The 24,777-nt window shown below is 56.6% G+C and overlaps 7 protein-coding genes across 7 annotated transcripts; 3 read left to right on the forward strand and 4 right to left on the reverse strand.

The window, feature by feature from the left end:
* Window positions 1-374: 374 nt before the first annotated feature.
* CDEST_08324 (uncharacterized protein) lies at window positions 375-1,313 on the forward strand (the record flags this gene model as incomplete). The annotated part of the gene is made up of 1 exon (XM_062924483.1): window positions 375-1,313. One exon carries the CDS (start codon window positions 375-377, stop codon window positions 1,311-1,313), a length of 939 nt encoding a protein of 312 aa, XP_062780534.1.
* A 1,021-nt stretch (window positions 1,314-2,334) lies between these two features.
* CDEST_08325 (Putative 2EXR domain-containing protein) lies at window positions 2,335-3,261 on the forward strand (the record flags this gene model as incomplete). The annotated part of the gene is made up of 1 exon (XM_062924484.1): window positions 2,335-3,261. One exon carries the CDS (start codon window positions 2,335-2,337, stop codon window positions 3,259-3,261), a length of 927 nt encoding a protein of 308 aa, XP_062780535.1.
* Window positions 3,262-5,352: 2,091 nt separating this feature from the next.
* On the forward strand, window positions 5,353-6,414 carry CDEST_08326 (uncharacterized protein; the record flags this gene model as incomplete). The annotated part of the gene is made up of 1 exon (XM_062924485.1): window positions 5,353-6,414. The coding sequence occupies one exon, from the start codon at window positions 5,353-5,355 to the stop codon at window positions 6,412-6,414; it is 1,062 nt and encodes a 353-aa protein (XP_062780536.1).
* Window positions 6,415-8,293: 1,879 nt separating this feature from the next.
* Window positions 8,294-9,316, reverse strand: CDEST_08327 (uncharacterized protein; the record flags this gene model as incomplete). The annotated part of the gene is made up of 1 exon (XM_062924486.1): window positions 8,294-9,316. One exon carries the CDS (start codon window positions 9,314-9,316, stop codon window positions 8,294-8,296), a length of 1,023 nt encoding a protein of 340 aa, XP_062780537.1.
* A 2,271-nt stretch (window positions 9,317-11,587) lies between these two features.
* On the reverse strand, window positions 11,588-14,753 carry CDEST_08328 (Putative O-methyltransferase domain, S-adenosyl-L-methionine-dependent methyltransferase superfamily). Its single transcript, XM_062924487.1, has 5 exons — window positions 13,868-14,753; window positions 13,090-13,586; window positions 12,993-13,038; window positions 12,274-12,945; window positions 11,588-12,217 (listed from the first exon to the last, which is right to left on the reverse strand). The coding sequence occupies exons 2-5, from the start codon at window positions 13,525-13,527 to the stop codon at window positions 11,832-11,834; spliced, it is 1,542 nt and encodes a 513-aa protein (XP_062780538.1). The 5' UTR covers window positions 13,528-13,586; window positions 13,868-14,753; the 3' UTR covers window positions 11,588-11,831.
* A 976-nt stretch (window positions 14,754-15,729) lies between these two features.
* Window positions 15,730-17,518, reverse strand: CDEST_08329 (Putative S-adenosyl-L-methionine-dependent methyltransferase superfamily). Its single transcript, XM_062924488.1, has 3 exons — window positions 16,603-17,518; window positions 16,340-16,544; window positions 15,730-16,288 (listed from the first exon to the last, which is right to left on the reverse strand). The coding sequence occupies exons 1-3, from the start codon at window positions 17,513-17,515 to the stop codon at window positions 15,823-15,825; spliced, it is 1,584 nt and encodes a 527-aa protein (XP_062780539.1). The 5' UTR covers window positions 17,516-17,518; the 3' UTR covers window positions 15,730-15,822.
* Window positions 17,519-18,611: 1,093 nt separating this feature from the next.
* Window positions 18,612-24,105, reverse strand: CDEST_08330 (Putative carbohydrate-binding WSC). The gene is made up of 5 exons (XM_062924489.1): window positions 23,132-24,105; window positions 22,936-23,073; window positions 22,541-22,851; window positions 21,650-22,469; window positions 18,612-21,589 (listed from the first exon to the last, which is right to left on the reverse strand). The coding sequence occupies exons 1-5, from the start codon at window positions 23,275-23,277 to the stop codon at window positions 18,613-18,615; spliced, it is 4,392 nt and encodes a 1,463-aa protein (XP_062780540.1). The 5' UTR covers window positions 23,278-24,105; the 3' UTR covers window position 18,612.
* Between the last annotated feature and the right edge of the window lie 672 nt (window positions 24,106-24,777).

Consider the following 24,777-nt stretch of genomic DNA (forward strand, 5'->3'; position numbering starts at 1 on the left):
GCTTCTCACCTTCCTTCCCTGCGTAACTCGTCTTTCTCACTGATCACTGAAACAGAAGGAACGCCTCTCACGGCTCCTTCTTTCCTCCAGATTCATCGTCAAGTGGGATGTTTAAACTCACTCTTCAGAGCCCTTTTTCTCTTTCACTTCTCACCAACACCGTCGACAACCTCGCCAGCCTCCAGACCGAGCCATCGAGCGACAGACCCATACTCCCTTTGGTACCGTATCACCTACCTCATATTCTGAAATAACACCAATCTGACTTCCATGGACAAACAGTCCCGGCATCTCACTCCATCACACCCCTCCATACTGAAAGCTCCAATTCCCGGCACACATCCCATCCCACCAGACCTCACCCAATCGCAGCCATGTCCTCAGTCGCTTCCAAAGTTTTCACTGTCGCCCAGTATGAGCCGCGGGTCCAGAAAATCGCTGAGCACGATTCGGAGGACATCATCGGATGGGTCACCAAAAATAATGCAGTCTGCATGCCACGGGTCCTCCGAGTCAAGCACGAGTTCTACGAAGCCATCATTGCCGACTTTCCCAACTACCAGAGTCTCATCAATACATCCCGCAACAACGGCGCCGTCAACGGCATCGCGCTGGTGTCTAGCTCTTGCAAGGTCCGCACCGTCGGCGGACGCTTTCGTCCGAAGATGTTATACCGAGCAATTCATGGAGACCAGCCTGGCAAGGGCATTAGGTCTAGACTGGGACGTGGGAGCGATCCTATTTTTCTCCAACTCCACCTCCAGAAACACCTGTGCTGGCGCTGCCGAGAACCAAGTCCCTTCCTCTCGGCGACCGACAATTGGAATAAAGCGATGCGCATGGCCTCCGGCTATGCTGCTCGGAACCTCCCAGACGTCGAAATTATCGTCTTCCAGACAAGCGGACCAGCCTGGAATCACGACGTCCAAAGACTGTGGTGTGTCAGGTCGTTGATCCGTCACTTGGGCTTGGTAGATATCGACCGTCCCTACTTCGACCACGAGTACCTCGTAGAGGGGTCCATCCCCGAGGAAAGCATCGTTCTTCGGCGGAAGGCACCCGAGGCTGACACCGCTTACATGAGGCAGGCTCGCCATGATCTTAAAGTCGCTCAGGAGCGGGCCGAGCAGGAGAAGAAGGCCCGAAAAGAGGAGAAGGAGGCCCGAGAAGAGGAGGAAAAGGTCGAACAGTCAGCTGCAATGAAGCGCAAGGCGGACGGGCTGGAAGAGCCAGAGCCTGAGCCCAAGAAGCGGAAGACAGGAAAGCGGGTGAAGGTCGGCATCAAGATTGGCCTCAATGTTGGCAAAACCTGAGTCGTTCACGAGGTTGCGGCACTGAAACATGAATTTCACAGGGCATTTTTTTATAGATTTTTTATGTTCTTTTGGAGGCGGAAGATGATCGAAGATTGGAGCATTTGAGGGTTTGGAGACCTTAAGGCCAGAATCTTCGCAAAGATGCAGATGCTTGAGGAGCGATTCAGATTTTGGGTTGCATTTTTGGAGTTTATGCAGAGGATACAAAACACGACTCGGGAACAACGTGGCAAGGGATTTACATCATCAGATAGACTTGGAACGCAATCATTTCAGTTTTCTCATATTCACATCATCATCATCATCGTTCCAACTTTTCAGTCCATGCAATCTACCTCGTTTGATACCACAAGCCACTACCCAAAAGGCCAAAGGCCAAAGGGTGGTCTCTGCTCCCTCCGTCTGATGAGTTTGTCCAATCAACAGGCTCCTATGGCATCCTGAGATAGCCATGCATTGCATTGCAGATGCACGTGTGCAGCGTGAAGTCGCCCTCGAACAAGCTTTCGAGAGAGTTCGTCTGATCCCGGCGGAAGAAGCATCGCCTTACTCGGGGGCCAATGGCACATGGCCTCATGCAATTCTGGCATGAAACGGCGAGGGGCGGGTGGGTTATGCTGCCGGGAGACAGTCAGTAGACGCAGGAAACGGCATGAAGACAAGGTGTGAGAAGCCGACAGGGAGGGAGAGAACATGACTCCAAGTATGAAGGAGATAGGCGATGTTTACAAGCTCGGGACGGCCGGTCGAAACTGAAAATGGAAAGACCGCCTTTTGATCCTGTTCATCTGCTCATTGCCTTACAATCCCACATCACACAACCTCCCTCACCTCACATCGCATCTCTCACCTCCGAACCTCTAACTTCACCTCACAACCTTCACATCGCTCTCTTCACCTCAGTCCATCTGTCCTTTGCTTTTCCACTCACCATAGCCTTCCCATATTCTTCACACTCTCACTCTTACTCTCACTCTCACAGTCCATCAGCCCATCAGTCTCGGCGGCAAAACACATAATGTCCGAATTCCACCTGTTCCCTTCGCTCCCCAAGGAATTGCGACTCAAGATATGGCGCACGACCCTCGCAGGCCAGGGCCGGCTCGTCACGGTCGCCCCGGGCCACGAACTCCTCGCCTGCCGGAGCGGGCTGCCGGTCCTCTCGGCCGTCAACCGCGAGAGCCGCCAAGAGTTTCTACGGCTCTACGTCCGCCTCCGCGACCGACCTGACGCAAGCACCGCCGCCGACGTCGAAGCCGACGACCACGTCTACTTCAACCCCCGCCTCGACACCCTCATCATCGGTACCGACACGAAAACAGGCTCGGCCTTGAAATCCTCCGGCGGTATGGAGGCGCTGCTGCTCTTTGCCCGCTGCCCCGTCGGGACCCTCATCGACGCGCCCGCCCTGCCCGAGTCCGCCGCGGAGCAAGTCCGCCAGGTGCACCTATACGACCTCAACCCCTCCCGGCGGATGGAGATGGACTCCTCCCTGAAGAACCGCAAGCTCGAATGGGGCCCCGGACGAGACGAGCCGATGCCCCTCCCGCGCCTCCGGTTCCCGAACCTCGACGCCGTCGTCATCGTCACCCTGCACGCCTCGCTCTGGGTCGGCAACTTCAAGTGCCACGGCAGTCGGGGGCGGCACTTCCGCTACGTCGTGCCCACGAACCAGGTCTACTACCACATCAAAGACGCGGCGCACGGCGACAGCTTCGCCGGCATGCGGCCCGCGTCGAGGATCCCGGACGAGTACCTCAAGCCCGCGCCCGCGCAGACCCGGGCCATGCGCGTCGAGATCCTCCGCTCCGGCGACGACGACGACGGCAACGGCTGGGTCACCAACGACTGGCACCTGATCAGCGGCCCGGACGACTTCTGTCACGACACGTGGGTTATGCTGGTGCAGTACATCACGCTGCGTCTGGGTCGGCAGGATGAGTAGGTATCAGGGTGGCTGGCTTGGTGGTCGGTAGGTTTGATGCCGGTTGGTCTTGGGAGAACCGACTAAAGTTGGGCAGTAATACCCCAGCAAAGAGCCGGACAGATTTTCATACGTCGACACACCCATTGGTCTGATTCTGGGCACGATGTTCAGTTGTACATCGCAGAGCCTCCAGAATGGAGCACTTTGCGGCGTTTTGCCTTGTCACAAGGCCTCCGGTACGACCGGCTTGTCCCACCGGACGAATCGAGATATCCAACATAAAGCGGAAGATGCCAGACGGCCGCCGTCAGTTTCAGCGTTTCACCAGGCTCACGCGAGCTAGTCTGGCTCGCAGCAATGTCGTCAGCTGGATTAATGCTTGTCGGCAACCGTCAGGTGAAGCCAGGTATTTCCAACAACCAAGGCTGGGAGCGGTTTGAAGCACGCATCAACCATCTGGGGCGAATACGGTGTAAGTGTTCGACGGAGACGGCCCTAGAGGCGCAAGTGCTTCGGGGTACTTTCAGCTCTTTCCATGTTCAGATCCCTCACCGACAGGATCCTGAGTCTGGCTGTCCCTAGCGTCCAAGTCCCAATACAGGAACTGCGTGGGCTTTTGGAAACTTACTTACGCAGCGCTTTGAGGAAACACCATCATCGCAACGCCTTCCAATTCCGCAAGGTTTTCCTTCCGGTGAGTAATCCAACCTAAGGAAGGGCGTTTCCCTCCCTGTTGCTGTCGTTTACTTATCCATGCCATTCATCATCTTTACCACATTTTACATCCTTTGCGCTTAAACTCAGTCACTTATTTCAGCTCTACAAAGGCAGGAAGCAGAAGAATGCCTCTCAGGTCTCAACTCACATTGCCCAACCCTATCGGTCGGTACGTCCTTCTCCTTATGATTTCTATTCTTCTCCTTCCATCACCAAAATTTATACACCTTTAAGACACAATTTCTGTTACACACCACTCCTAATCTAAGCTGCGCCAACAAATCTTTTGTAAGAGCAATTCACACCAGACACAAAAGGCTCTGCAGGGGGGGTTTTCTTATCCCACCCAAGAAGACATAACTATAAACAGGGCTAACTGATATCTAATAGTTTATTTTCCTACTTGTCTAAACGCAACCTTCGTTTGACTCCAAAGAGAGGGCACACTGCACGTCACTACCAAGCAATTATCCGCCTGCTGTCTAACTGCAAGAGCAGAGGGACTTTAAAAGTTCAAACTCACAACAAAGAAGGACATCTCCAACCACAAGGAGGAGCACCTCGCATGCTTAAAGCACACAACTAAGAAACTTTACACTGATTTCTTAACTCTTGGGCAAGAGTACCCTAACATCCAACATCCAACAGCCACCAATGCCATGTTCACCGCTAGGCAAGGACATACTACAAGTCCAGACTTACAGCATGCAACGGCAACTATATATCAAACCACCGGACGAAAGAAAACACTACACAATGGACGACCGTCCGTTCTATGCCCAGACGAAGGAACTTTGCGATTGATCAGAGTCTGGCCTTTGGTCTATACTACGCGACGAAGGGTTTCTTGCGACTAGACATGGCCCGATATCGTCCAGTCACTAGACGGAAAGGCTGCTATCCTTTCGTCTGGTGCCCAGCCTTTCAGCCAGTAGCTAGACGAAAGGAGCCTTGCGACTGAGAAGTCGCCTCCCGTCCCGTTTCCAGACAAAACAATGTCAGCTTTCCCACCTATATATTACCGGGGATAGTCTCACAACTGCAATAATCTAGCCCGTCTCGTCTCCAGACGAGAGCTTCTCACGACTAAGCATGTCTGTCATGTGATCTCTCTTCCCGACTATTTAACTCTTCATCCCACTGGATCTTTTCGTCTTTGTTCTTCTCTCCTCCATCCTCCCATCTTCGACCTCCCACGATCTCGCACAAACTCTCGCTATCCCGGCTACAAAATTGCACTAGATCCAACAACAGTTCCAAAAGCCCTCCTCCCTCCCCCCCTCATCCCCCCACACCTCGCTCTCTATGGAGCACCAGACTTCGGTTGCGGCAGCCTCGCCGATGATGCCCTTCTACGGCATTCCCGCGGAGGTAAAAGAACTCATCTAGCAGATGAATATAGCCTCCGCGGGAAGGGTCGTGGGCAGCGGCCCAAACTTTGACTTCAACGCCAGGCGCCCACGCCTGCCCGCGGCCGCCGCCGTCGACCGTCTGAGCCGTCACATCTTCCTCGGGGAGTACCTTCGGATCGAGGCGTACCCCAACGGGCCCGTTGGTCCGACCTACCCGGGCGCCGTGCGCCTTCCGGCGCTCGACTACGTCTACTTCAATCCGAACGTCGACGACCTCTCCCTGGGCTACCAGACGGGCCCCCCGGTCCTGCGCACGCAGGCCGAGAAAGAGGCCTTCCACGCCCCGGACCTGGGCGCCCCGGCCAACGACCTCGTGAAGAAGGTCCGCGTCCTCGAGGAGGACTTTCTCTTCGCCAACGGCTTCGTCAACGTCGAGGGCTTTTGTGACGACATGGACGACGACGTGCCGGAGCTCTACCACGAGGGTCACATGTACCCCAACCTCGAGCGGATCCGCGTCACCCTCCTCGGCCTCTACGAGCCCTTCCTGCCGGCCAACTTCTCCAACGCCTTCGCCGTGCACTACTGCACCGCCAACGACGAGATCTGGATCGCCGAGATCGAGGAGGAGGCGGAGGAGGAGAAGTACCGCTACTGCGACGCCCCGAACCGTCGCGGCCCGCGCAACCTGGTCATCCGCATCGATATCGACCACAGCGATAGAGTCAAGGAGGATGAGGAGGACGAGGACAGCGAGGAAGGCGAGGAAGACGAAGAAGACGAGGAAGGCGACGACGCCGAGGATGCCGAGGATGTCGAGGACGTCGAGGACGTCGAAGACTGGAGGAAGGAGCACGACTGGCAGCGCGTTCTATCCAAGACCGCAATCGAGTCCCTCGTCGACTGGGAGGTGAGACCCGAGATGCAGTATCGCCTTGTCTGGGACATGGCCCAAAGAACCATCACAGATCGACTCTGGAAGCCTCAGCCCGCCGCACCGACAGTCACAGCCGGCAACGTTCATCTCTTGTCGCTCCCGGCCACCACCGCCACCGCCGGTAATAACAACTCGAACACCGCCCCGACTACTGACGACAACTAACCATCGTTCTGGTTGGCACTCGAGTAAGATCGCTTTTGACAACAGAGAGCTACGACGGTCTTTCGAGATACAGGTGGCATACGAACCCACAAGAAGCACACATGATCACAGGTCATCGGCACAGATAGCTGGAACTGGAACTCAGAACAGCAACGATAGTTTTGGCAGCGACGGAAACGCCAGGCGATACGAACTCACTTTTGCACTCTCTACCTAAGAACTCGAAGACAGCTCGAGCAACGGGTCTGTTATGGACAGAGCAAGCACGATTGGTCGTTACTTCCACGCGACAAACGATACCTCGATACCTCGATACAGCAAGGTGGCTCGCTCTAGACTTCGGGCTCATTAGTAATATTGAACGGACATGGCAATTAAGGACGGGCGGCAAGGACCGGCAGTCGGAAGAGAATCGGATTCCTATTTTCTTCTTGCTTTCTTTCCCTTTTTCCCCCCAACTTTCTTCTTCGTTTTTCGTGCGCCAGGAGAGGCGATGAGATACGGGCACAGGGAGGAAGACTTGGTTCAGTCTCGGGGGACAGAGGCATACGGGTGGCACGAACGATACGAACGGAACGAACGGCGGCGTAGGCAACGTAATGTGGAGGACAAGAGGGCAGAGAGAGAGAGACACGGGAGCGAGGATAGCCGCGCACGCCAGGCACTTTTATTTCTTTTACTCTACTGTAAAAGGGGATTGGCCAGCTTTATTATAACGGACGAGGCAATCGACGACACTTGAGAAGCTCCAACCGAGTGATGACTACTGGTGAACCCCCCTTTGAAGACCATGGATAGAGATAGGGGGAAGGCGGAAAACTTTGTGATTTTTGTGATTTTTGCCCGCTCACCGCACCTCGCGATTATCATGGCATTTTCGTCTCCCCCGGCGCCTTGCCCCCCCGTTTCCCTCCATCGCGGACGTTTTGCCCCCTTTTCAGCAGAGTAGGTACTCATATGCCCCAGCGATGAATTCCTCGAGGCTTCCTCCAAGTCCATCTCGAGAAGTGAAGAAACAAATTGCCGAGTCGGCCGACCTGCGAATCCCATTGTTCGGGTTTTCCTTCACTTTGTTCCATTTAAGGGGGGCCGTCTCCCCAGGTTTCTGGACGCCATTGCTCATCCCTCCCCTCCCCTTGTACGTTTCCTATGTGCTTCAAGACGATACGTCTCCAATTGGTCTCTATTAAAGACATGAAAAAAAAAATTTGAAAAAATTTAAGAAGTTTTTTTCGAAAACGAATCTCTCAGATCCCCCGGGTCCTTCGAGATTTCTTGTGCATCGTCCGCCCGTCGGATCCCGAGTCGCGAGGTGGCGTGGCACCCTCGCTCCTGCCTCCCTTGGCCGACCACATTTCAATAATCCGTTCACTTCATTTTTGACGCGTGTCTGCTTTACTCCTCATGACTATTTTCAATGTTTCTATACTCGTCCTGTTAGCAGCCTCCCGGCCTATCATCACGAATACATAGAAACATGGCTTTCTCGTCTGGTGACGAAAAGGTCTCAAGATTCCGACGAGAGACCGTCACATCCAGAGGTTTTCGTCGTCAAGATTTCATTTTATCCCCTCAATTATCATCTAGGTAAGAAACCATAGTTCCACCCGATGTCCCTGTCGTCCCAGCTAATAAAAAAAAAACCGCCTGAATGATTCCCGTCCCGTGTCCACCCACGCCATCTGGTAGTCTGCTGCCGACCCCCTATCTGTAGACGTAGTGGATAAGTGATTGTACAAAACTCTAACAATTCTACTCAAGCCCTGGATCATCTCACAAGTTCCCGTCCGTTGTTTCCTCGATATTCCTGCTTCCGTCCGTCCCTGGAAACCGTCGCGGCCCTTCGCTCTTGGCCGCACTTGGTGTTCAACAGTCACCCTCAGAGAACGTAGCGTGCCACCTCGCCGCCAAAAAGACGCCAGAGGATTCTGTCAGGAAAGGCGGCAGTGAGTCTCTGAGACGGCTGCGGCTCGGGGCTTTGAAACCGGTTTCTCCATCGCTGGGTCTCCTCCTCTTCGGCCGTCAGCACGACTCGCCATCCGTCTCTTGTGTCGGCAGGCGTCATCGTCTTTCCTCGGACGATGCGAATGCATGCCACCATACGGTAGGTATGAGGCTGATGGATGCCACCTCGGACGCTGCTCATCTGGATCGACCAGAAGTCCCGTTTGTCGGATCTAGTCATCTCTCGGATCATGACCTGGTTGGACTGGACGAAGTATCGGAACTCGACACACATGGGGCGCAAGACTCCGTAAGTGGTCGCGGAGTCCATCCTGAAGAAGGCCCAAGGGTAACTACCAGCCCTCCACAGCGTCTCCAGATCCGGGAAGTTGGTGAAGAGCGTCCCAGGTAGCTCTGTGATGGGGTATCGGCCCTCCATCTCGACAAGATTGCTCGGGCTCGTCGCATGGGGTTCCCACTTATCGATCCCATTCCAGTCCAGTCTGTTGTGGGAACCGTCAAGTCCTGTGAGGATCATTGCGGTCCGAATTTTGGGATGAGGGACGATAGGATGAGGGAGCAGCGGGCGCTTCAGTACAGCATTCGAATTGTTCGGACCAAGGGGGTTATTCCTCGTAACATACAGCCGGTAGTTGTGGAAGTAGTGGAGCTGGAGTCGCGGGTCGTCAGCCGGGGGCATGTACTCTTCAGTACAGCTGAAGATGATGGTGTCGGTCTCCGGATTGAAGTGGATAGTTTTGCCTCTGATGCTCATGGATGGCTGTCTCAGGCTCTCTGCCCAAGACTCCTTGCTTGCCAACTTGGCTTGAGCCAGTTTGTACCTGAGTAAACCAGGACCCAGAACCCTGCTGTCAAAGGCCATTTCCCAGATTCTGGCGCGCACCTTAAGCGGGAGACTGGGGAAGTACTTGAACGTGGTGGCTATCTCTGTGTCCATTGCTGTTGCCAAAGCCTTTGGTTAGCACGTTGTATACCACAGCAACAGAGGTGATGGGTAAGGAGACTGTCACCTACTTGCAGGTAGGTAGAGAGAGGGGCGCGTTTCTTCTTGTTGGCAGTGAAGCGCGTCTTTGCGTTGGTGATGGATTGTCGACTGCTTTGTGCAGTGTTTTCTAGGTTCTTACTGTAAGAGCAAGAGAAAGAAAGAGGGGATGAAGGAAGTTTGTGGGCAATAGAGGTGTAAAGAAGAGAGAAAAGGAGGTGGTGCAGCTGAATGAAGGGGATTTTGCTAGCTGTGGGCAAGATATTTAGAAAAGGGAAGGAAGGAGGTTGCAAATTGTTATGTGTGGAAGGAAGGAAGGAGCAGCCAAAGGAGCAGCAGGCGAAACAACAGGATCAACACAAAGTCGACTGAATGTAGGACTGATTTTTCCCTCTCTTGTATTCTTTTCGTCTCTCCTAGAAACTTTAAGACTGTGTATATTCCTGTAGTTATACTCTTCGTTATACTTTCCCCTCTTTCTATAGCAATATGACAATTCGATGTTGTATTGCCGTTCCCTTGCAACCGCCTGGCCGCTTCTTCCACATCAGTCCGATGCCCGCGGTGAGATGGGAAGGCATTAACCCCAGGCGGTCCGGTCAATAGACGAACAACCAGACGCGATTATCTCTTCGGGTTTTGCATCGTCTCGTCCAATTCTTTATGCTCTAATGGGACTGAAATAGACTCCTGTTCTTGATCTTCCCTGCCGTTTGTACTGAGGAACGTCGTCTGACGACGGCGGAGATCAAATGCCGGACTTATCTCCCTTCTTTCTGACTCTGACCTAATATTCTCCTTCCCCCAAAGAGTCATTGTGATATGGATGGTATGTGAGCGTTGAAAACTGTTGAGCCACGCGATACCAAGCACGGTGAACGTTGTCTTGAGCGACATACCCGTGCTGAGAAGGCTTCCCTTCGGGGGAGCAGCCGAGGTGTATGCACACCGGAGTCAAACCTGTAATGTCCAATTCACATTCGACACAGGGAGAGACGGCACTTGGAGATGACTGAACCACACCTTCTATGTGTAGCAACGATCTTGTTGTGACGGCCTGCCGTATGCCAAAATTAGTATCGAAGCCGAGTCCCAGCCCGGTCACCGTCTGAGCATCTTTCTCCCAGTGACTCTCTCTCGCCCGCTCCGCTCATCATCGTGGGCCTTGCACCACGCAGCACCATACGTCTAGCTACCTAAGGTCAACAGACTCGGGTGTTGCGTTCTCGACATACATCTGTAAGGTCCACCTCTCATGGGAAAACAGCATCACCACTCCCTGTAGACGTGTATCACCTTCTAATAAGTTGAAGAAGGCACCCGGCCATGTGCATCTGGACAGCTAATGCAGCAGCTCCTTCGCCCAATCAGCTACCAAGTTCCAATCATCTTCAGCCGCAAGCCGTATCCTCGTCATGGCCTCTCCTGGTAAACACGATGAAAGACCGTCCAACGTAAGGCGCCGCTCCCATAGGGGTCCAACATCGACGCCCTAGACCTCCCGCTCTGGCTCGCCTAAGGGGATAGGGACATCGCCTCCAACGTGAGTGCGCAACGAGGTCGAGAACTCTAGCGGAATCTCCGGAGAGCTGCCGCGGCATGTTGCGACGTATAACAAGCCTCCTCTAGGAAATATCGTAGCGGTCCCTGGCCGTATCTGAGCGAGGAGATCGGTCATTGAATATGTTGGTATCAGAGGTTTAAGTCCCTGGCCGCGAGGGGAGATGCTCTAGGCGTGAGAACCGTCCATGCGCGGTGAGTACCATGCCACGCAGAGAGAGATGCCGCTGGCCTATGTCGACGCGCTGTCGACTCAGGAACGGACCGCTATAAGGTGCTATAAGGCGCTATCTTGCTTCCAGTTTAGCGGGCGACGGATGCCTGGCCCACCGCAACCATGATGCCCTGGGTAATTAAGCATTCATCTACACACACAACTCTCGACACCACCACCCAAGTTCACTCGCCTACATGCTCGTCGAAAAGGAATGCAAAAAAAGGCACCGAAGTCTTCACGAATCATACACTCAAAGTGCTCAAGCCCCTGAAGGGGGAGAGCATGAGTTGGAGCATTCACCAACCCCATGAACGCCGCCCGGATGTTGTGCCAAAAAGCAAAAGATTATGGTGTGTCTTGCGACCTACCTAGGGATCGAACCTAGAATCTTCAGAGTATGACTTGGAGCAGCCGAAATCTGACGCGATGCCATTTCGCCAGCAGGCCTCATTGGTTGATGGTTAGCGGGCTGTGTAATTGCTCCATGTACCTGTAATGTTGACCGGCCGAAGCGAAAGGCTGTCCCACCCCACGATGTGGAGTACCTTCCGTTATTGGACACTGCGCCCTCCCCCAATCTGCATCAGCAACGGTGACTTCATGTGAGAGTATTTTTTGTTTTATTTTAGAGCGGTTGGTGTTTGAACACAAGTGTAGCTTGCTGCAAATTCCATTGCCGGTGGCGTGGGGGTGTTATTCCTCCTTGACCTCGGCTGGAACGGAGTCATTCGGCCCCGCTGCGGTGCCCAACCCCTCTGGATCCCATACCGCTTCGATGATGCTCATCCTGCACCCCTTGGGCCGCATCACACCCTTGAAAACGTAGCGCTCATCTGCCGCTTTGAACAGTTCTCGATACTCGTCCTCGTCGCGTTCTTGAGCGTTCAGCACAGCCAGCATGACCATGTCCATGCTGCGGATGATCCTCTCGTCCCACGGCGTCTCTTGTCCCGGCTCTCGCAGACAGTGGTCCTTGATGACGACTCTAGCGCCAGGCTTGAGTGCCGGAACGAGATTCTTGAGAATAGAGACTGCATAGGGTGTTGAATAGTTATGGATGATCCAGCGGAAGAAGTAGACTATTCGTGGTCAGCTCGGCCGTTCTGAGGACGTGGAAGAATCCCCCTAGACTCACCGTCGGCATCCTTCACCGTCTGCTCTTGGAAGAAATCGTGCGCTACGAGTTCGATGCGCTCAGAGATTTGGGAGTCGTCAGAGATCGGCTTCGGCGCCGAGTCGACCGTCTTCGGGAGATCTTGTACCACAAACTTCATGTTCCTCCACTTCTTTGCCAGGTCGACGCACACAAAGCCGTGGCTGCCACCGATATCTACCAGCGTCCCTCCTTTGGAATCAATCTCGCCAAGGTCGTAGGAATCAACCAGGTGCTTAACTTCGTAGCCTTCCCCACCAGTAAGACTGAGCATCGCACCGCCAAAACGCTTCGCACGGGCCGGATCCTTGCCAAAGGTGACGAACATCGGCTCCTTGTCCACCGTGTCGAATGCAAAGTTGAAGCCGGTGCGCGTTAGAGAAGTGGCCTCTGGGTATGCGTTGAGAGCCTGCAAGACATGCGCGGAGGCTGGGAAATTGTCCTCGAGATTGTAGCCAACCCAGTCCTGTAACGATTGGTCTTCGGCCAACAGACGTGATGCTGCCGTGTGGGCGATGACACCGGGCGAAGGCTCGCGGAATATGCGATTGGTCATGACATGGCGTAGAATGCGGGCTAGGTTGACGGGGTCCAGCGAAGTCTTGGACTGAAGTTCGGCGAGTGTGATGGTGCCGTCAATGGGAACAAGCTTGGCTGTTTGCGTCAGTATGGATTCTCCGTAGTGCAACGATGGCACTCACCCAAGCGGAAATGGTTCACAAGCTGTAGACTGAGACTATCTTGATACTACGGGCATGTTAGAACTCGAGCTTTCAGCATCCAAAGGGGTTTACTCACACTCCATGTCTTCCATCTAACATCCTCTCTGGGTCCGTGAGCCAGAGCCTCAAGCTCCCGAGTAGCATAGATGATCTCCATACGACTCTTCTGAATGTCCTCGGGAAGTTTTGGAAAATCGCCCGGTCCGCTTGGGTCCAAGGTAGGCATTGGCAGGCTGTTGTCCTGCATGTACTTTTCGAGCTTTTCGGTCTCGAGAGCGATCTTCTTCGCGAGCTCTGTCAATCGTGACGCCGACGAAACGGGGCTTTCTGGCATAGTATAGGCATCCTTAGTGGCCGAGGCCGAGGCCTCAGTTGAAATCTCATCCTTGACTTTGGCGCTGGACTTGGCAGAAAACGGGGAAAAGGAGCGGCGGTTTTGCTTCTTCTCGTCGCTTTCGGCAGCATCAGATGTTGAGCCGGAGCCAAGCCATGTGCTGAGCCTGAACTTTTTCATTGTCACAACAGCAGGAGCAGCAGAATACTTGGTTTATCTGGCTGGCGTATGGTCGAATGCTTCCTGGGTCAGCGTGAGTCGAAGACGTTTTCATACATGCCCCGATAGACAATGTATTTCGACCGAAGGAAGCGCGATGCACTGGCATCGTTGATCAACAGACTCGGCTTTCCGTGGCCATCAGTGCGTAGGTACTGCTCGGCTTGAAGTTTGAGCTAGCCATCGCCAACTACATGACGTGCGTGATGTACAAGCGACTTGAAAAACAGAGCCAGGCTGAGCATTTTCGAGTGACCGAGACCAACATGGCTGACAGCTTGAATGACGAGGTAACACACACCTTGAATGGCGAGACAAGCCTCTTGTTTCTCGGTGACTCGCAGTAGCCTCGCTGATACGAGCGTCGAGCTGTCGAAGGCCAAGATGTGGCACGACACCGCGTGGCAATTGGAACAGTCGGAACAGACACCTTTCGAGGACACGGACACGGATTCGATTGACGCAAGGGGTCGTGATCTGTCACGCAATGAAAACAGCGATAAGGATGTAATCAATTTAGGGTATCGGTAAGGATGACGGCGACAAGATCCTCGAGGACGGCAACAAACACCCGAGACAAGACGGCCCGAAAACCTGGGAAGGGGTGCGGCATCTTGCCGTTTAATAGAAACGAGAGGATGGACCCAAGGGGCAGCGAGCAGAGTTCCTCACTCCCTGAGCGCGGGCAGGACGGAACTGGGATGGGTGCTGAATCGTTGCGACGACATCAACTAGCGGCGGCCTATGCTTCTGTTATCCGACGCTATGGGCTGGGATTGCCGTCTGCGTGTTTGTTCTTTGGGAGCGTTTCCTTGTCTCTCCTCGTTACGAGGCTAACGCGTACGGAGTAGAAGAATCCATTTGGAGAAATCACATGTGGCCGCGTTCGAGACACCAGGAGAAACGCTGCCATTCTTGAAGCGGGATTCCATGAAGAACAGTGTTGGCTCCCGGTTCGAGGACGCGTAGCGAACGCAAGATGGTAAAGCAGCGTATGGCAATGGTCGCAGAGTCGTGTGGATTCGTCGACACCCCTTTGTGTTTCTGTAGTGCTGGTCTCTTGGCATTCAACCAGGTTGATGGGTGCAAGACACACACGAATTCGAGAGGACAGACGGCTTCATTCTTTCGACTGTAGCAGACGGCGAAGAGGACAAGAGGTGGATGCAGCGGTCGAGAAGTCGGTCGGTTCGACGGAACAGTGAAACGAAGGAAATCGTGCTGTGGCAGGGGGGAAGGGGACGAGGCAGTGATGCACGCACGATGGGAGTCCACGGCGGGAAGGTGCGGCAAGGAGCCCTCTTCCCCTATGCGGCATGCCCCAGGAATAGTTCGGCATTCGTCGGGAGGACTCACACGCATGAGCCAATCAATCGTCAGTATTACTTTGGCAATGGTGACTTCAAGTACTCAGAGCGGGGTCCTATGGGTCGTTTGGTCCCACCATTCTGGAATTGGAAAGGGCGTCCATATCGCTGGGTTTCTCTTCCATCCCACAAAGCAGCTCACCCGACGTACCCCACCTGAGTTGACCTGACGTACATGGGCATGGAAAGAACGGAGGGTAGGTCAGGTCAGGTCGGTAGGTAAGAATAACATGTCTTGTAGGCTGCTCCCCTTCCTGTAAGTTGGCCTGGCCATCGTACCCTGCCTGAGTTGACCTGACGTACCCTACCTACAAGCACCTACCTACCTATGCACAAGGGCTAATGGAGGAAGGAGGGTACATTAGGTCAACTTGGGTGAGGTGCATCGGTGAGCTACTTCTTGCGATACACTGTATTGGCAAGAGAAAGCTAGCAATGTGGGCGCCCTTTCCAGTTCTAGAACAACAAACCCCTACCTACCTACCTTGCCTAAGTAACTTGACCTGACGTCCATATAACTGGGAAGGAGTGTACAACAGGTCAGGCAAGTACTCTGTAGTACGTGCAGGAACCCGTAGATTACCCTTTCTTTGACCTGACCTGACGTACCCCACCCGAGTTGACCTGACCTACCCTCCTTCCCGAGCCCCTGTACGTCAGATCAGGTCAGTGGGGTACGTCGGGTGAGCTGTTGCACAGCTTCAACCCGTACGTCCGTAATGGGCCGGAGCCATGCAACCAACCTTGATCCGTTTGCGGAACATCAACAAATACCAGTCACTCTCTCGGCCGTCTCGGCCGTCACGACCATCATTACCATCATCTCGAAGCCTGCGAGGGACATTTTCAGAACTGCACTAATGCCATTAATTACTCGATTGCAATGCTACTACACGCTCCTCGGCTTCTGCGCGTACATGATCTTTAACGGCATATACATCAGCGCCGAAGTGTCGTGGTACGCCCTCCTCACCTCGACAAGAAACACCTCTGTCTGCTCCGCCGACCAGTGCAGCCCCCTGGTGAAGGGCCCGAGAGCAATGGCCTGAAGCCCGTCGAGGAGGATGGTTCTCCAGTACATGCCCACCGTCTTGAGCACTCGGTTCCGAGGCCATACCCCAATCGGCACGTGAAACACCCTCTCCGTCACGTTGACGAAGCCCGCTTCACGCATCATGTTGGGCAGCCGGTCACCTGCTGCCGCGTTGAGGTCGATGCCGAGATTCGAAAGCCCTTGCGCCACATGACCCCAGTACCGTGCCACAGGATGCGCCGTCGCCGACACGGAGTTGTTTGCTGACAGGGGGACATGGTGAATCTCCTGGAGTTCGACCCAGCCGCCGGGCCTGAGATGCCTGCTGCCGCGTTAGACGATGCGTCGACGAGCTGGGGCTCACTAGACTTACTCGAAGGATCGCTGGAAAAGGGTACCCCAGTCTTTGATGGCCATGACTGTGTGCCGGGAATGGATGTAGTCAAAGTGGTTCGCCGGATACAGCCACGGGCTTTCGACGTCGTCCACCTCGAACTTGACGTTCGGCGGCACCCACTCCGGCTGGATCGGACTGAGATCGACCCCGAGCACCGTTGCGCTGGGGTATTCGTCGCCCACTGCGCCCTCGGTCAGCAATCACGAAGTCTTCCTGCACGAAAGGATGCCGTTGCTCACTCTCAATGGCCCAGGCGCCTGTCCCGGTCCCGATGTCCAGCACCTGCTGTGGCCACTCGCCGATCGGCGCAAAATTCAACTTCTGGTTGCACAACAACTTGACCATCGCATGCTTCATATCCTCCCGTTCCTGCTCCATCTCATCGTTGGGGAAGTTGTACTGTCCTTCACGGAATCGATGATATCGTCGCCCATTCTCGTACATGTAGTCTCGGACTGACGACTCGATGGACGTGCTGGCATTCGTTGCGCTGTCGCTCGCATACCCGGCATCGGACGGGTCTGTTTCGTCAAACGTGGAATCCAGCTCATCGCTATCCGCTACGATGGAACTTTCGGCTTGTGACGTGGCCTCGGAGGCTTCCGACACTTGCTGCTCGGTGGACAGGTCTGGGAAGATTGGCACCCCGTTGGGATGCGTCAAAGGCGACCGTAGTGCTTTGAAAGAGTCGCGAGCCGCGTCGTAGGAGTTGGTGCTGCTCATCTCGATGCTGGACGCGTGTTCGGTGCCTCTTGGCTTCTCGTCGCCCTCGCCAAGCTTTGCCGGGGTCACAGGCATGTTCTTCTCGGTTTCGGTGCCCACTGCCAGTCCGGGACCTTGTCGCTCTTTCGCAGGTGTCATACTGGTATTCGATATGTCTGGGGTAGAATACGAAAACCCCAACGCTTCCTGCTCATTTTGCGGGAGGACTGACTGCTCAACAGGTGTCGCACTTTGCTTTTCCAAGCCTGCGGCCTGTCGAGGGATGCAATCAATCCCTCGTGTCGCAGCGGGCGCGCATGGCTCGTGTCCGCTCGCGGACGGTGTCTCAGGACCGGTACCAGTGGCGGCGCTTGTCGACCTTTCTCGACTTGCAGCTCCAAAGGACGCCGACCAGGCGCCGCCACCTCTCTGACCGTCCACCGCTGACATGTCGCTTCGGCGTCTTGCTTGACCCTCTTCTATCACGGCTTTACAAGGATCTCTTGGCCGGTGAAGGTAACCACTTCGTTCCGCCCCGTGTGCGCTGTTGCCAGCTAGCTTCGAAACCCGATGTACGGATGTATGTTGCGAGCTCTGGCGTAGTTGTATGACAGATCACTATCGAAGCAATACAGACTGCTCGATGGATGGCATTTAAATACCGGATCAGCTTGCGCTTGGTCAACAACGCACCAGCAGGGAGCTCGGTGAAACAACGACAGCTTGAAGCTCTGCTGCGGGCGGCCGCGTTCACAGCTCAGACGTGCGATGGACACAACCACGGTTGGGTCGTTTCTCCTCCAGCGCCCTGTTCATGGAGGATTCAAGCTTAAAGCTTTTCTCTTCCGCCAAGACGGGAGGATTCGACGACCCTCCCCTCCTTGAGCCCTCCGCCCCCGGTACTTGGGGCTGAAATCTCAAATCCAGACCCTGATTTTTAATGCGGAGGATCTACCGTAAGGGTACCACAACTGTCACAGCTGGAACTCTCTAAAGACGCCTTGGCGTGGGGTTTGCATCAGTGCGTCCATCCGCGGAGACAGTTCCCGCGACAGGGGGGGCTTCGTTAATGGCTCGAGGGTCATGGGGGAAGGGGCCCAGACTCCCAGAGGTCATGCCTCTTTCGCTGCAACATCTCTTGCATTCACTGTGAAGGCGTTGAGGAAAGGCGCAACTAAGCTGGGCTGTTGGCTGATGCATAAGATAGGACCTTTTAGTCACGACCATGGTCCACCTTCTTTCGGATGATGTGCGTCAGCAAGCCGAGGACGCGTTCCGCTCATTTCGAGGCGTTCAAGGGCATCCCCATCGCATGGATGACATTTGCTGCTGCTGCTTTCACGGACAGACATGTTTAGTTTTCCACCCCACCAGCATCTGCAACATGGACATCAAGGACCATTCTCGTGTACATCACACGAAACTGGAAGACCGACAATTCTCTCAATACTTGCAATCCAATTTGGGGGCCTATGTACAAAGTCGTCCTAGACTTGGACGGCGATTTCCGCTTCTCGTGATACCCTCATTATTTTATCCGCCCCACACTACGACGGCAGATACTTCACAGCCACGCCCTCGGGACACGCGAAACACCCGGGCTCGTCCAGGACGTAGTCCCTGTACGCCCGTCCCGCGACGGCGTCGTCGCCGATGGCCGTCCAAACGTCGAGCGAGTAGACGCCGCACCATCCCGTTGCCGGGATCCACGCGTAGCTCTTGCAGACCGCCGCCCCTGTGGTGAGACAATACGCGGCGCAGTCAGCCTGCGTGTAAACATGTGTCTCCGCCGCTTGGCCCGCAGGTTGGCGGAAGCCTTTGACGTCGCAGGCGGCGCTTGCAGGCGGCGAGACGGCGCGCGTGCAGGTGGATGGGATGGCGGATGCGGACGTGGAAGCGGACGCCGGGGACGTGGTCTGAGAGTAGTCTTGGACGGAGAACGCGGTTGACGTCGAGGGTGTCACGCTCAGCAACGCTGCCGCCGCGGTCTCGGACGGCAGCAGTGTCGTTGGCACCGCCGCTGCTACCGATGAGGACGACGGGGCGACAGGAGGCCACGGGCCGGGGACGGGACAGTCGTAGCAGAGCATGCTCATCCAAACGACCCCGCGGTTGTCGACCGTGAACTGCTGCCTGCTGAGGTACGGCTGGATCGCCATGTCGTGGAAATTGCAGTTCCAGCTCGTGGTGTTGGTCCGATCCAGGGCGTACCCTTGACACCCGGTGATCCCGGCGCAGATGCTGGCGCAGCGCTGGTAGGCGGGCTCAAAGTTGAAGTCGCCAGCGGCGTTGGGTGCGATGCCCGTCGCCACGGCGAGCAGGGACGTCGTCGCCGTCGCGACGCCGGACATTGTGCAGCCGTTTGTGTACCACTGTGCCGCCGTCGGCCGGTTGCAGGAGGTCACAAGCGGAGGCGCGGAGAAGGTCGTTATCGCTGCCACCGGAGCGGACGTCGTAAGGGGGCCAGAGGAGGAAGTATAGAAGGGTGAGACGGGCACCGGGGACGAGGTTGGCGAGCTGCTGCTGCTGCTGCTGTCATAGCTCGATACCGCCTGCTGGCTGAGCGTGCAGTTGTAGCAGTTGCTGTCGGACCACGCATACCTGCTCGAGGCCGCGTTGGGGCTGGTGTTGAGGAGGTAGTTCCGGCCGTTGAAGTTGTACAGCAGACACGACCACGTCGACATGTCGGTCGGCCAGTTCCCGCGGTCGACAGCCCAGACGGTGCAGCCGTCGACGGCGGCACAGGCCCTGGCGCAGACCTGGAACGGCTGCTCGAAGTTGAAGCTTCCCGAGGGGCTGGGCGGGACTCCCGTGGCGATGGCGACGAGGCCGGACATGGAGGCCGGAGTGGGCCAGCCGGAGATGGCGCAGGGTGCCTGGTTTGCCGGGTTGGACTTGGTGGCGCAGACGCCCGAGGTGTACGTCGGCGCGACAAAGGCAGAAGGCTCCTGCGGCGGACTTGTCGTCGTCGTCGGCGCGGGAGCGGACGTCGCAGGGATGACTGGCGTGGTAGTCGGGGTGACAGTTGCCGCTGACGGCGGCGGCGCATTGGAGGAAGTCGATGAAGGAAGCGCGGGCGAGGGGGCAGGAGTCCCGCAGTTGTAGCACATGCTGTCCATCCAGACGACCCAGCTGTTGCCCTGGTTCTGCGGCGCCATGACCCTCGCGCCGGCCGAGTAGAAGTAGCACGTCCAGTCGGAGTAGTCGCTGGGCCACATGCCGCGGTCGAGGGCCCAGCTGCGGCAGGTCGTCATGGCGGCGCACATCTGCGCGCAGGCCTGGTAGGCGTGCTCGAAGGGGGCGTTGGTGACGGCGCCGGACGGGGTTGCGGGGATGCCCGTGGCGATGGCGACGAGGCCGGACGTCTGGAGCGGGGCGCCGGAGAGCGTGCAGCCGGCGGTGTACCACTGGCCCACCGTTGGCAGCGGGCAGCTGGTCTCTGTGACCGTGGTTGGCATCTCGAGTGTTGGGACATCCGGGGGAGGAGTGATGCCCGGGCGGACGCTCTTTGTCGAGCTCGCCGCCGGCTCCGGCGCGCGTGTTGTGGGAACGACGACAACGGTGGCGGCGGCGTCGCTCGGAGTTGACGACAACGACGACGATGACGGCACCGCCGCCTGATCGGCGATGTAAAGGACCTGGGCCTGCTGCATGCATCCGTAGCAGTCCTTGCTGAACCACACGATATCGTTGTACGCGCGGTTCGGCGAGACGGCATAGCTTGAGACGACGCCGGAATAGAAGTAGCACTTCCATTCGGGGGCGTTGTCGGAGAGCGTCCGGTCCAGGGCCCAGCTGTTGCAGCCGATGGTGTTTTGGCACATGCGCGCGCAAAGCTCGTACGCCTGTGTCGGGTTCCCCGGGTTGAGGACGGGAACCGGGGTCGCTGCTGCGAGCAAGCCCGACGTCGCCACGGGGCCGCCGGAGAGGACGCAGTTGCCGGATCCCGAGCGGCTGCAGGCGCCGGTTGTGTAAGCCTGGGCTCGGTACCAAGGCACCTCTGAGGACGGGGTGGAAGGGGGCACAATTGCCGCGGTCGTGGACGGCACGGAGGTCGGCGTCGGGACGTCGCTGGAGGAGGTGCCGCCTGTCGGTGTAGCTACCGGGGCCGGGTCAACCGGGACAGCCGTACCGGTGCTGATGTTGGTGGTTGGCTGGGCTGCATTGGAGCTTGCTGACGATACCGGGACGACACTCACGCTGACGTCTCTAATCACAATGGGAACGGAAGTGGTGGGACAGAACTGGACGATTACCAGGGTCGTCACACTGCTGGGCCCCGCGGGCATGCTGGTTACCGTCGTATAGCTGCCGTCCGTGGTCCAGATCCTGTTCTGGTAGATGAGAGTGGGCCCCAGGTACATGGTCAAGGTGCACTCCGTGAGCTCAGCGCGCTTGAGGACGCTGACGGCCTCGGTCTTATAGGTCAGCTGCACCTGGATCTGGTCACCGGGCTGGGCGTCAGCTGGAGCAGTGACGGGAAAGCCGACTTTGGCTTCGCCGCCGGTTGGTGGGGACATGACGCTGCAGACAGCGAGGTCAGCAGGCAGACGGAGGGGGAGGTGAGATGCAGGTCCAACTTACAGGGCAGTCTGGCTGTCGATTTGTTCGACCTGCGCGTTTTCGACGGAAGCATCGTTGAATGGGACGCTTGACGGCCCAGAAGGGGCATCTTCGGTAACGGGGGCGGAGGCAGTCTGCGACGACGAGCCCGTTGTGCTTGCAGGCAATGAAGCGGCAGAGATGGAGGTCGATGTGACGATGTCAGGTGAGGACGACGGTGTCGAGGCGGCGGCGGCGGCGTTGTCGTCGTCGGAGAGCGAGACCGAAGAAGAAGAAGAAGAAGAAGAAGAAGAAGAAGACGACGACGACAACGAAGTTACAAGAACCTCTGACGACGTCGATGAGGGAGCGGCCGGGCTATAGCTATAGAGACTCAACCGATTGGGCCCGCCGCACACCTCATTCGCGTTACCGGAGCAGCTCATGCTGCAGCTCTCCGGGTCCGCGGCAACGGACTTGGAGTTCAGCTCGAGACCGCCCCAGCACTCGCGCGAGTACTCGATGCCGAAAAGCAGGAACCCGCTGGAGGCGGCCCAGGCGGCGCACTTGGCTATCGTCATGTCGTCCGCGGCGTAGAGCATCGACAGCGTGCGGCCGTCGGCGTTCTCGTCCGTCCAGCATCCCTGGGACAGCCAGTCGCCCACGCGGTCGGTGGCGGCGCTGGCCGCGGCCGAGCTCGTCGTGGAAGCCACGGCCGTTTGGTCCAGCTTGTACAGGTTGATGCGGGAGGGGCCGCCGCAGAGGCTGGTAGAGTCTCCTGCGCAGGGCATGTTGCAGTCGGTCTGGTTAGCGACGCGCTGGCTGTTCCCATCCAGCTCATTGCCGCACCAACACTCCCTGCCTGTCGTTGTTTTGTCAGCATCACGCGTCGTCAAGATACTCATCATGGAGGAGAGAGGGGTCATAACGAACCGTATTCGAGCGCCATGTAAGTGTGTCTACCGCAGAAGGCGGCACAGCTCTCCGGCGTCATGGCATCGCCAGCACTTGTGCTTGACAGAGCTCGCTGGCCCTGGACGAGGTCGCTGTAGCAGCCCTGGTGCACGTGGTTCCCGACGGCGGGCTTGGCCGAAGTCACCGGGGCGGCGGCTACGTTGTCGTCCTTGTACAGGCTGAGTCTGGACCCCGCGCCGCAGTGCTGTGCCGAGTTTCCGGGGCAGGTGAAGGAGCACTCGGCGTCGTCGGCTGCGGCGGTGGCGCCGGGAGCGAGGGTGCTTCCACACCTGTGCAGTGTTAGTGGTGATTGAGTACGGGCATCGCGGGGGGAGGGGGGGGGGGGGGGGGGGGGGGTCGCATCCAAACCATACCAGCACTCTCTCCCATATTCGACACCAAAGTACGTCTTCTTGGAAGAGGCAGAACATATCTCGGCACACATGTCCAAGGTCATCAGGTCGTCGGCCTGGATGATCTCGAGAGCCCGTCCATTGTTCGGCTCAACGTAGCTGGACGCTGTCAGCATGACAACCTCCTCCGGCGACAGAACGGCGTTGCGTATCTTACCATCCCTCATACGTGTACCCGTTGACGGTGGGGTTCGAAACCTGGCGAGTCTGGCCGTTGAAAGGAACGGAGGCCACCCGCTGGATCTGTAGGGCCAGTGTGATGGCGGCGGCCAGGCGACACACGGAATGGGCGATTGGGCCCATGATGCGATACAACTAACCCCAAGTGAAGGATAGGTGGACTTGAGACTTTTTTCCCAAACGCGATAGTGAGATGGCAGACTGAGGAAACGGTATGAAGCCCTCGCTCTCTACCAGTCTGGGCCCGGAAACGCAGCAACTTAAGTAAGTCCACGTCCAACAAAACTTCGTCGCATGTTTCCCGCACCGACAGGCCGCCATCACCATGTGCCGCGTGTTCAATCACGCGAGGAAACGACGCCTCGAGACCGCTAAGCTTTGGGAAGCCCCGAGGCCTTCAGGTGGTTCGGGCTAAGGGTCCAGCCAGCCGTGTATCGTGAATACGATCCAAATATGGATTTCATGGGCCAATATCGGTTTCAACGACCCAGCCGGCCAGGGTGTCTGTCGTTTTGTGCCGTACAGAGGTTGGCAAAGCGGGAATGGCTTGATGGGAGCGGCGTCCCCCAAGCAGATTTAGCCAGGGGCAAGCCACCATTTCGCCGTCCGTCTGGCCTCCAGGTGATGGCTTGGGTGACGACCAATCGCCAGCAGAGGGCGTTTTGGGCTAGGCTGTGCCGGACTCTAGCTTGCCAATAGCCCCAGGCAGGTAGGCAGGCGAGGAGATACATGCCATGGAGCGACGGGAAGGCCATGACCAGAAATAGGGACGGGAATTCTTATTTTGTCCCGTGCGGCGGGTCCATCGTGTGTGCAAATCCAGACTCGATGAGGTGTTGTCGGTGCGGTTTTTGGGTGTTGGCAAAGATCCTTTGACGGGTGTTCGGCACTCAGCGTCAAACCACAGACGCCCATCACCACCCTTGGCTGATTGGCAAGATGATATTCAAGGCCTTAGTCTCTTCCCCATGGGGCCTCCTGTGTTCTGGTAAGTTTGATCCGGGTGAGATCGTGACACGTTCCATTGCCTCGGTACCGTCTGTGGGCGGCTCCCCAGCTCCTCGGTACGGCATCATACATATGTACGCAAGACAGAGTCGTTCAAGAGACTTCCATCTCGAAACGGCTGTAGAAGTAAAGTACGGAACAAAAGACGCCGGTGAGTATGCGTTTTGAACAGGCCAGCGCGAGCTTGCTTCGCTCGGAAACAAGAGCCGACGCGAACGAGAGTCAATTTACCCCAATAGTCTGGGCGACCGACGCAGGCGGTCGAGATTCTCTACGGCGGGAGAAAGAGGGTTCTTTACCAAACTCGTTTCGCTCGGCTCGCTGCTTCATCACGCAGGCTAGAGTCATCCCTTAATTTGACATCTCGGACGGGTCGGTCTACCGACCGGCGCACCCGCTCGTTCGGGCCTTGGCGCCGCCTAGCTTCCAGCTGCGGTTCCCAAGCGGGTAAGTGAAAAAGCCTTGCTGTGAGCGATGGGTGGGATGCGTCCAGATGCTGCTTTGCTCTCAAGGCTCTTTCGAGGCGGGCGGATGGATACAGTGACTGCAACATTGAGAGTTCAAGCAAAGTTGTGATGGAATCGTTGTGACGAAGTTGGGATGAGGCACACAACC

Source organism: Colletotrichum destructivum, chromosome 5 (assembly GCF_034447905.1).
Source record: "Colletotrichum destructivum chromosome 5, complete sequence".
NCBI lineage: Eukaryota > Fungi > Ascomycota > Sordariomycetes > Glomerellales > Glomerellaceae > Colletotrichum > Colletotrichum destructivum.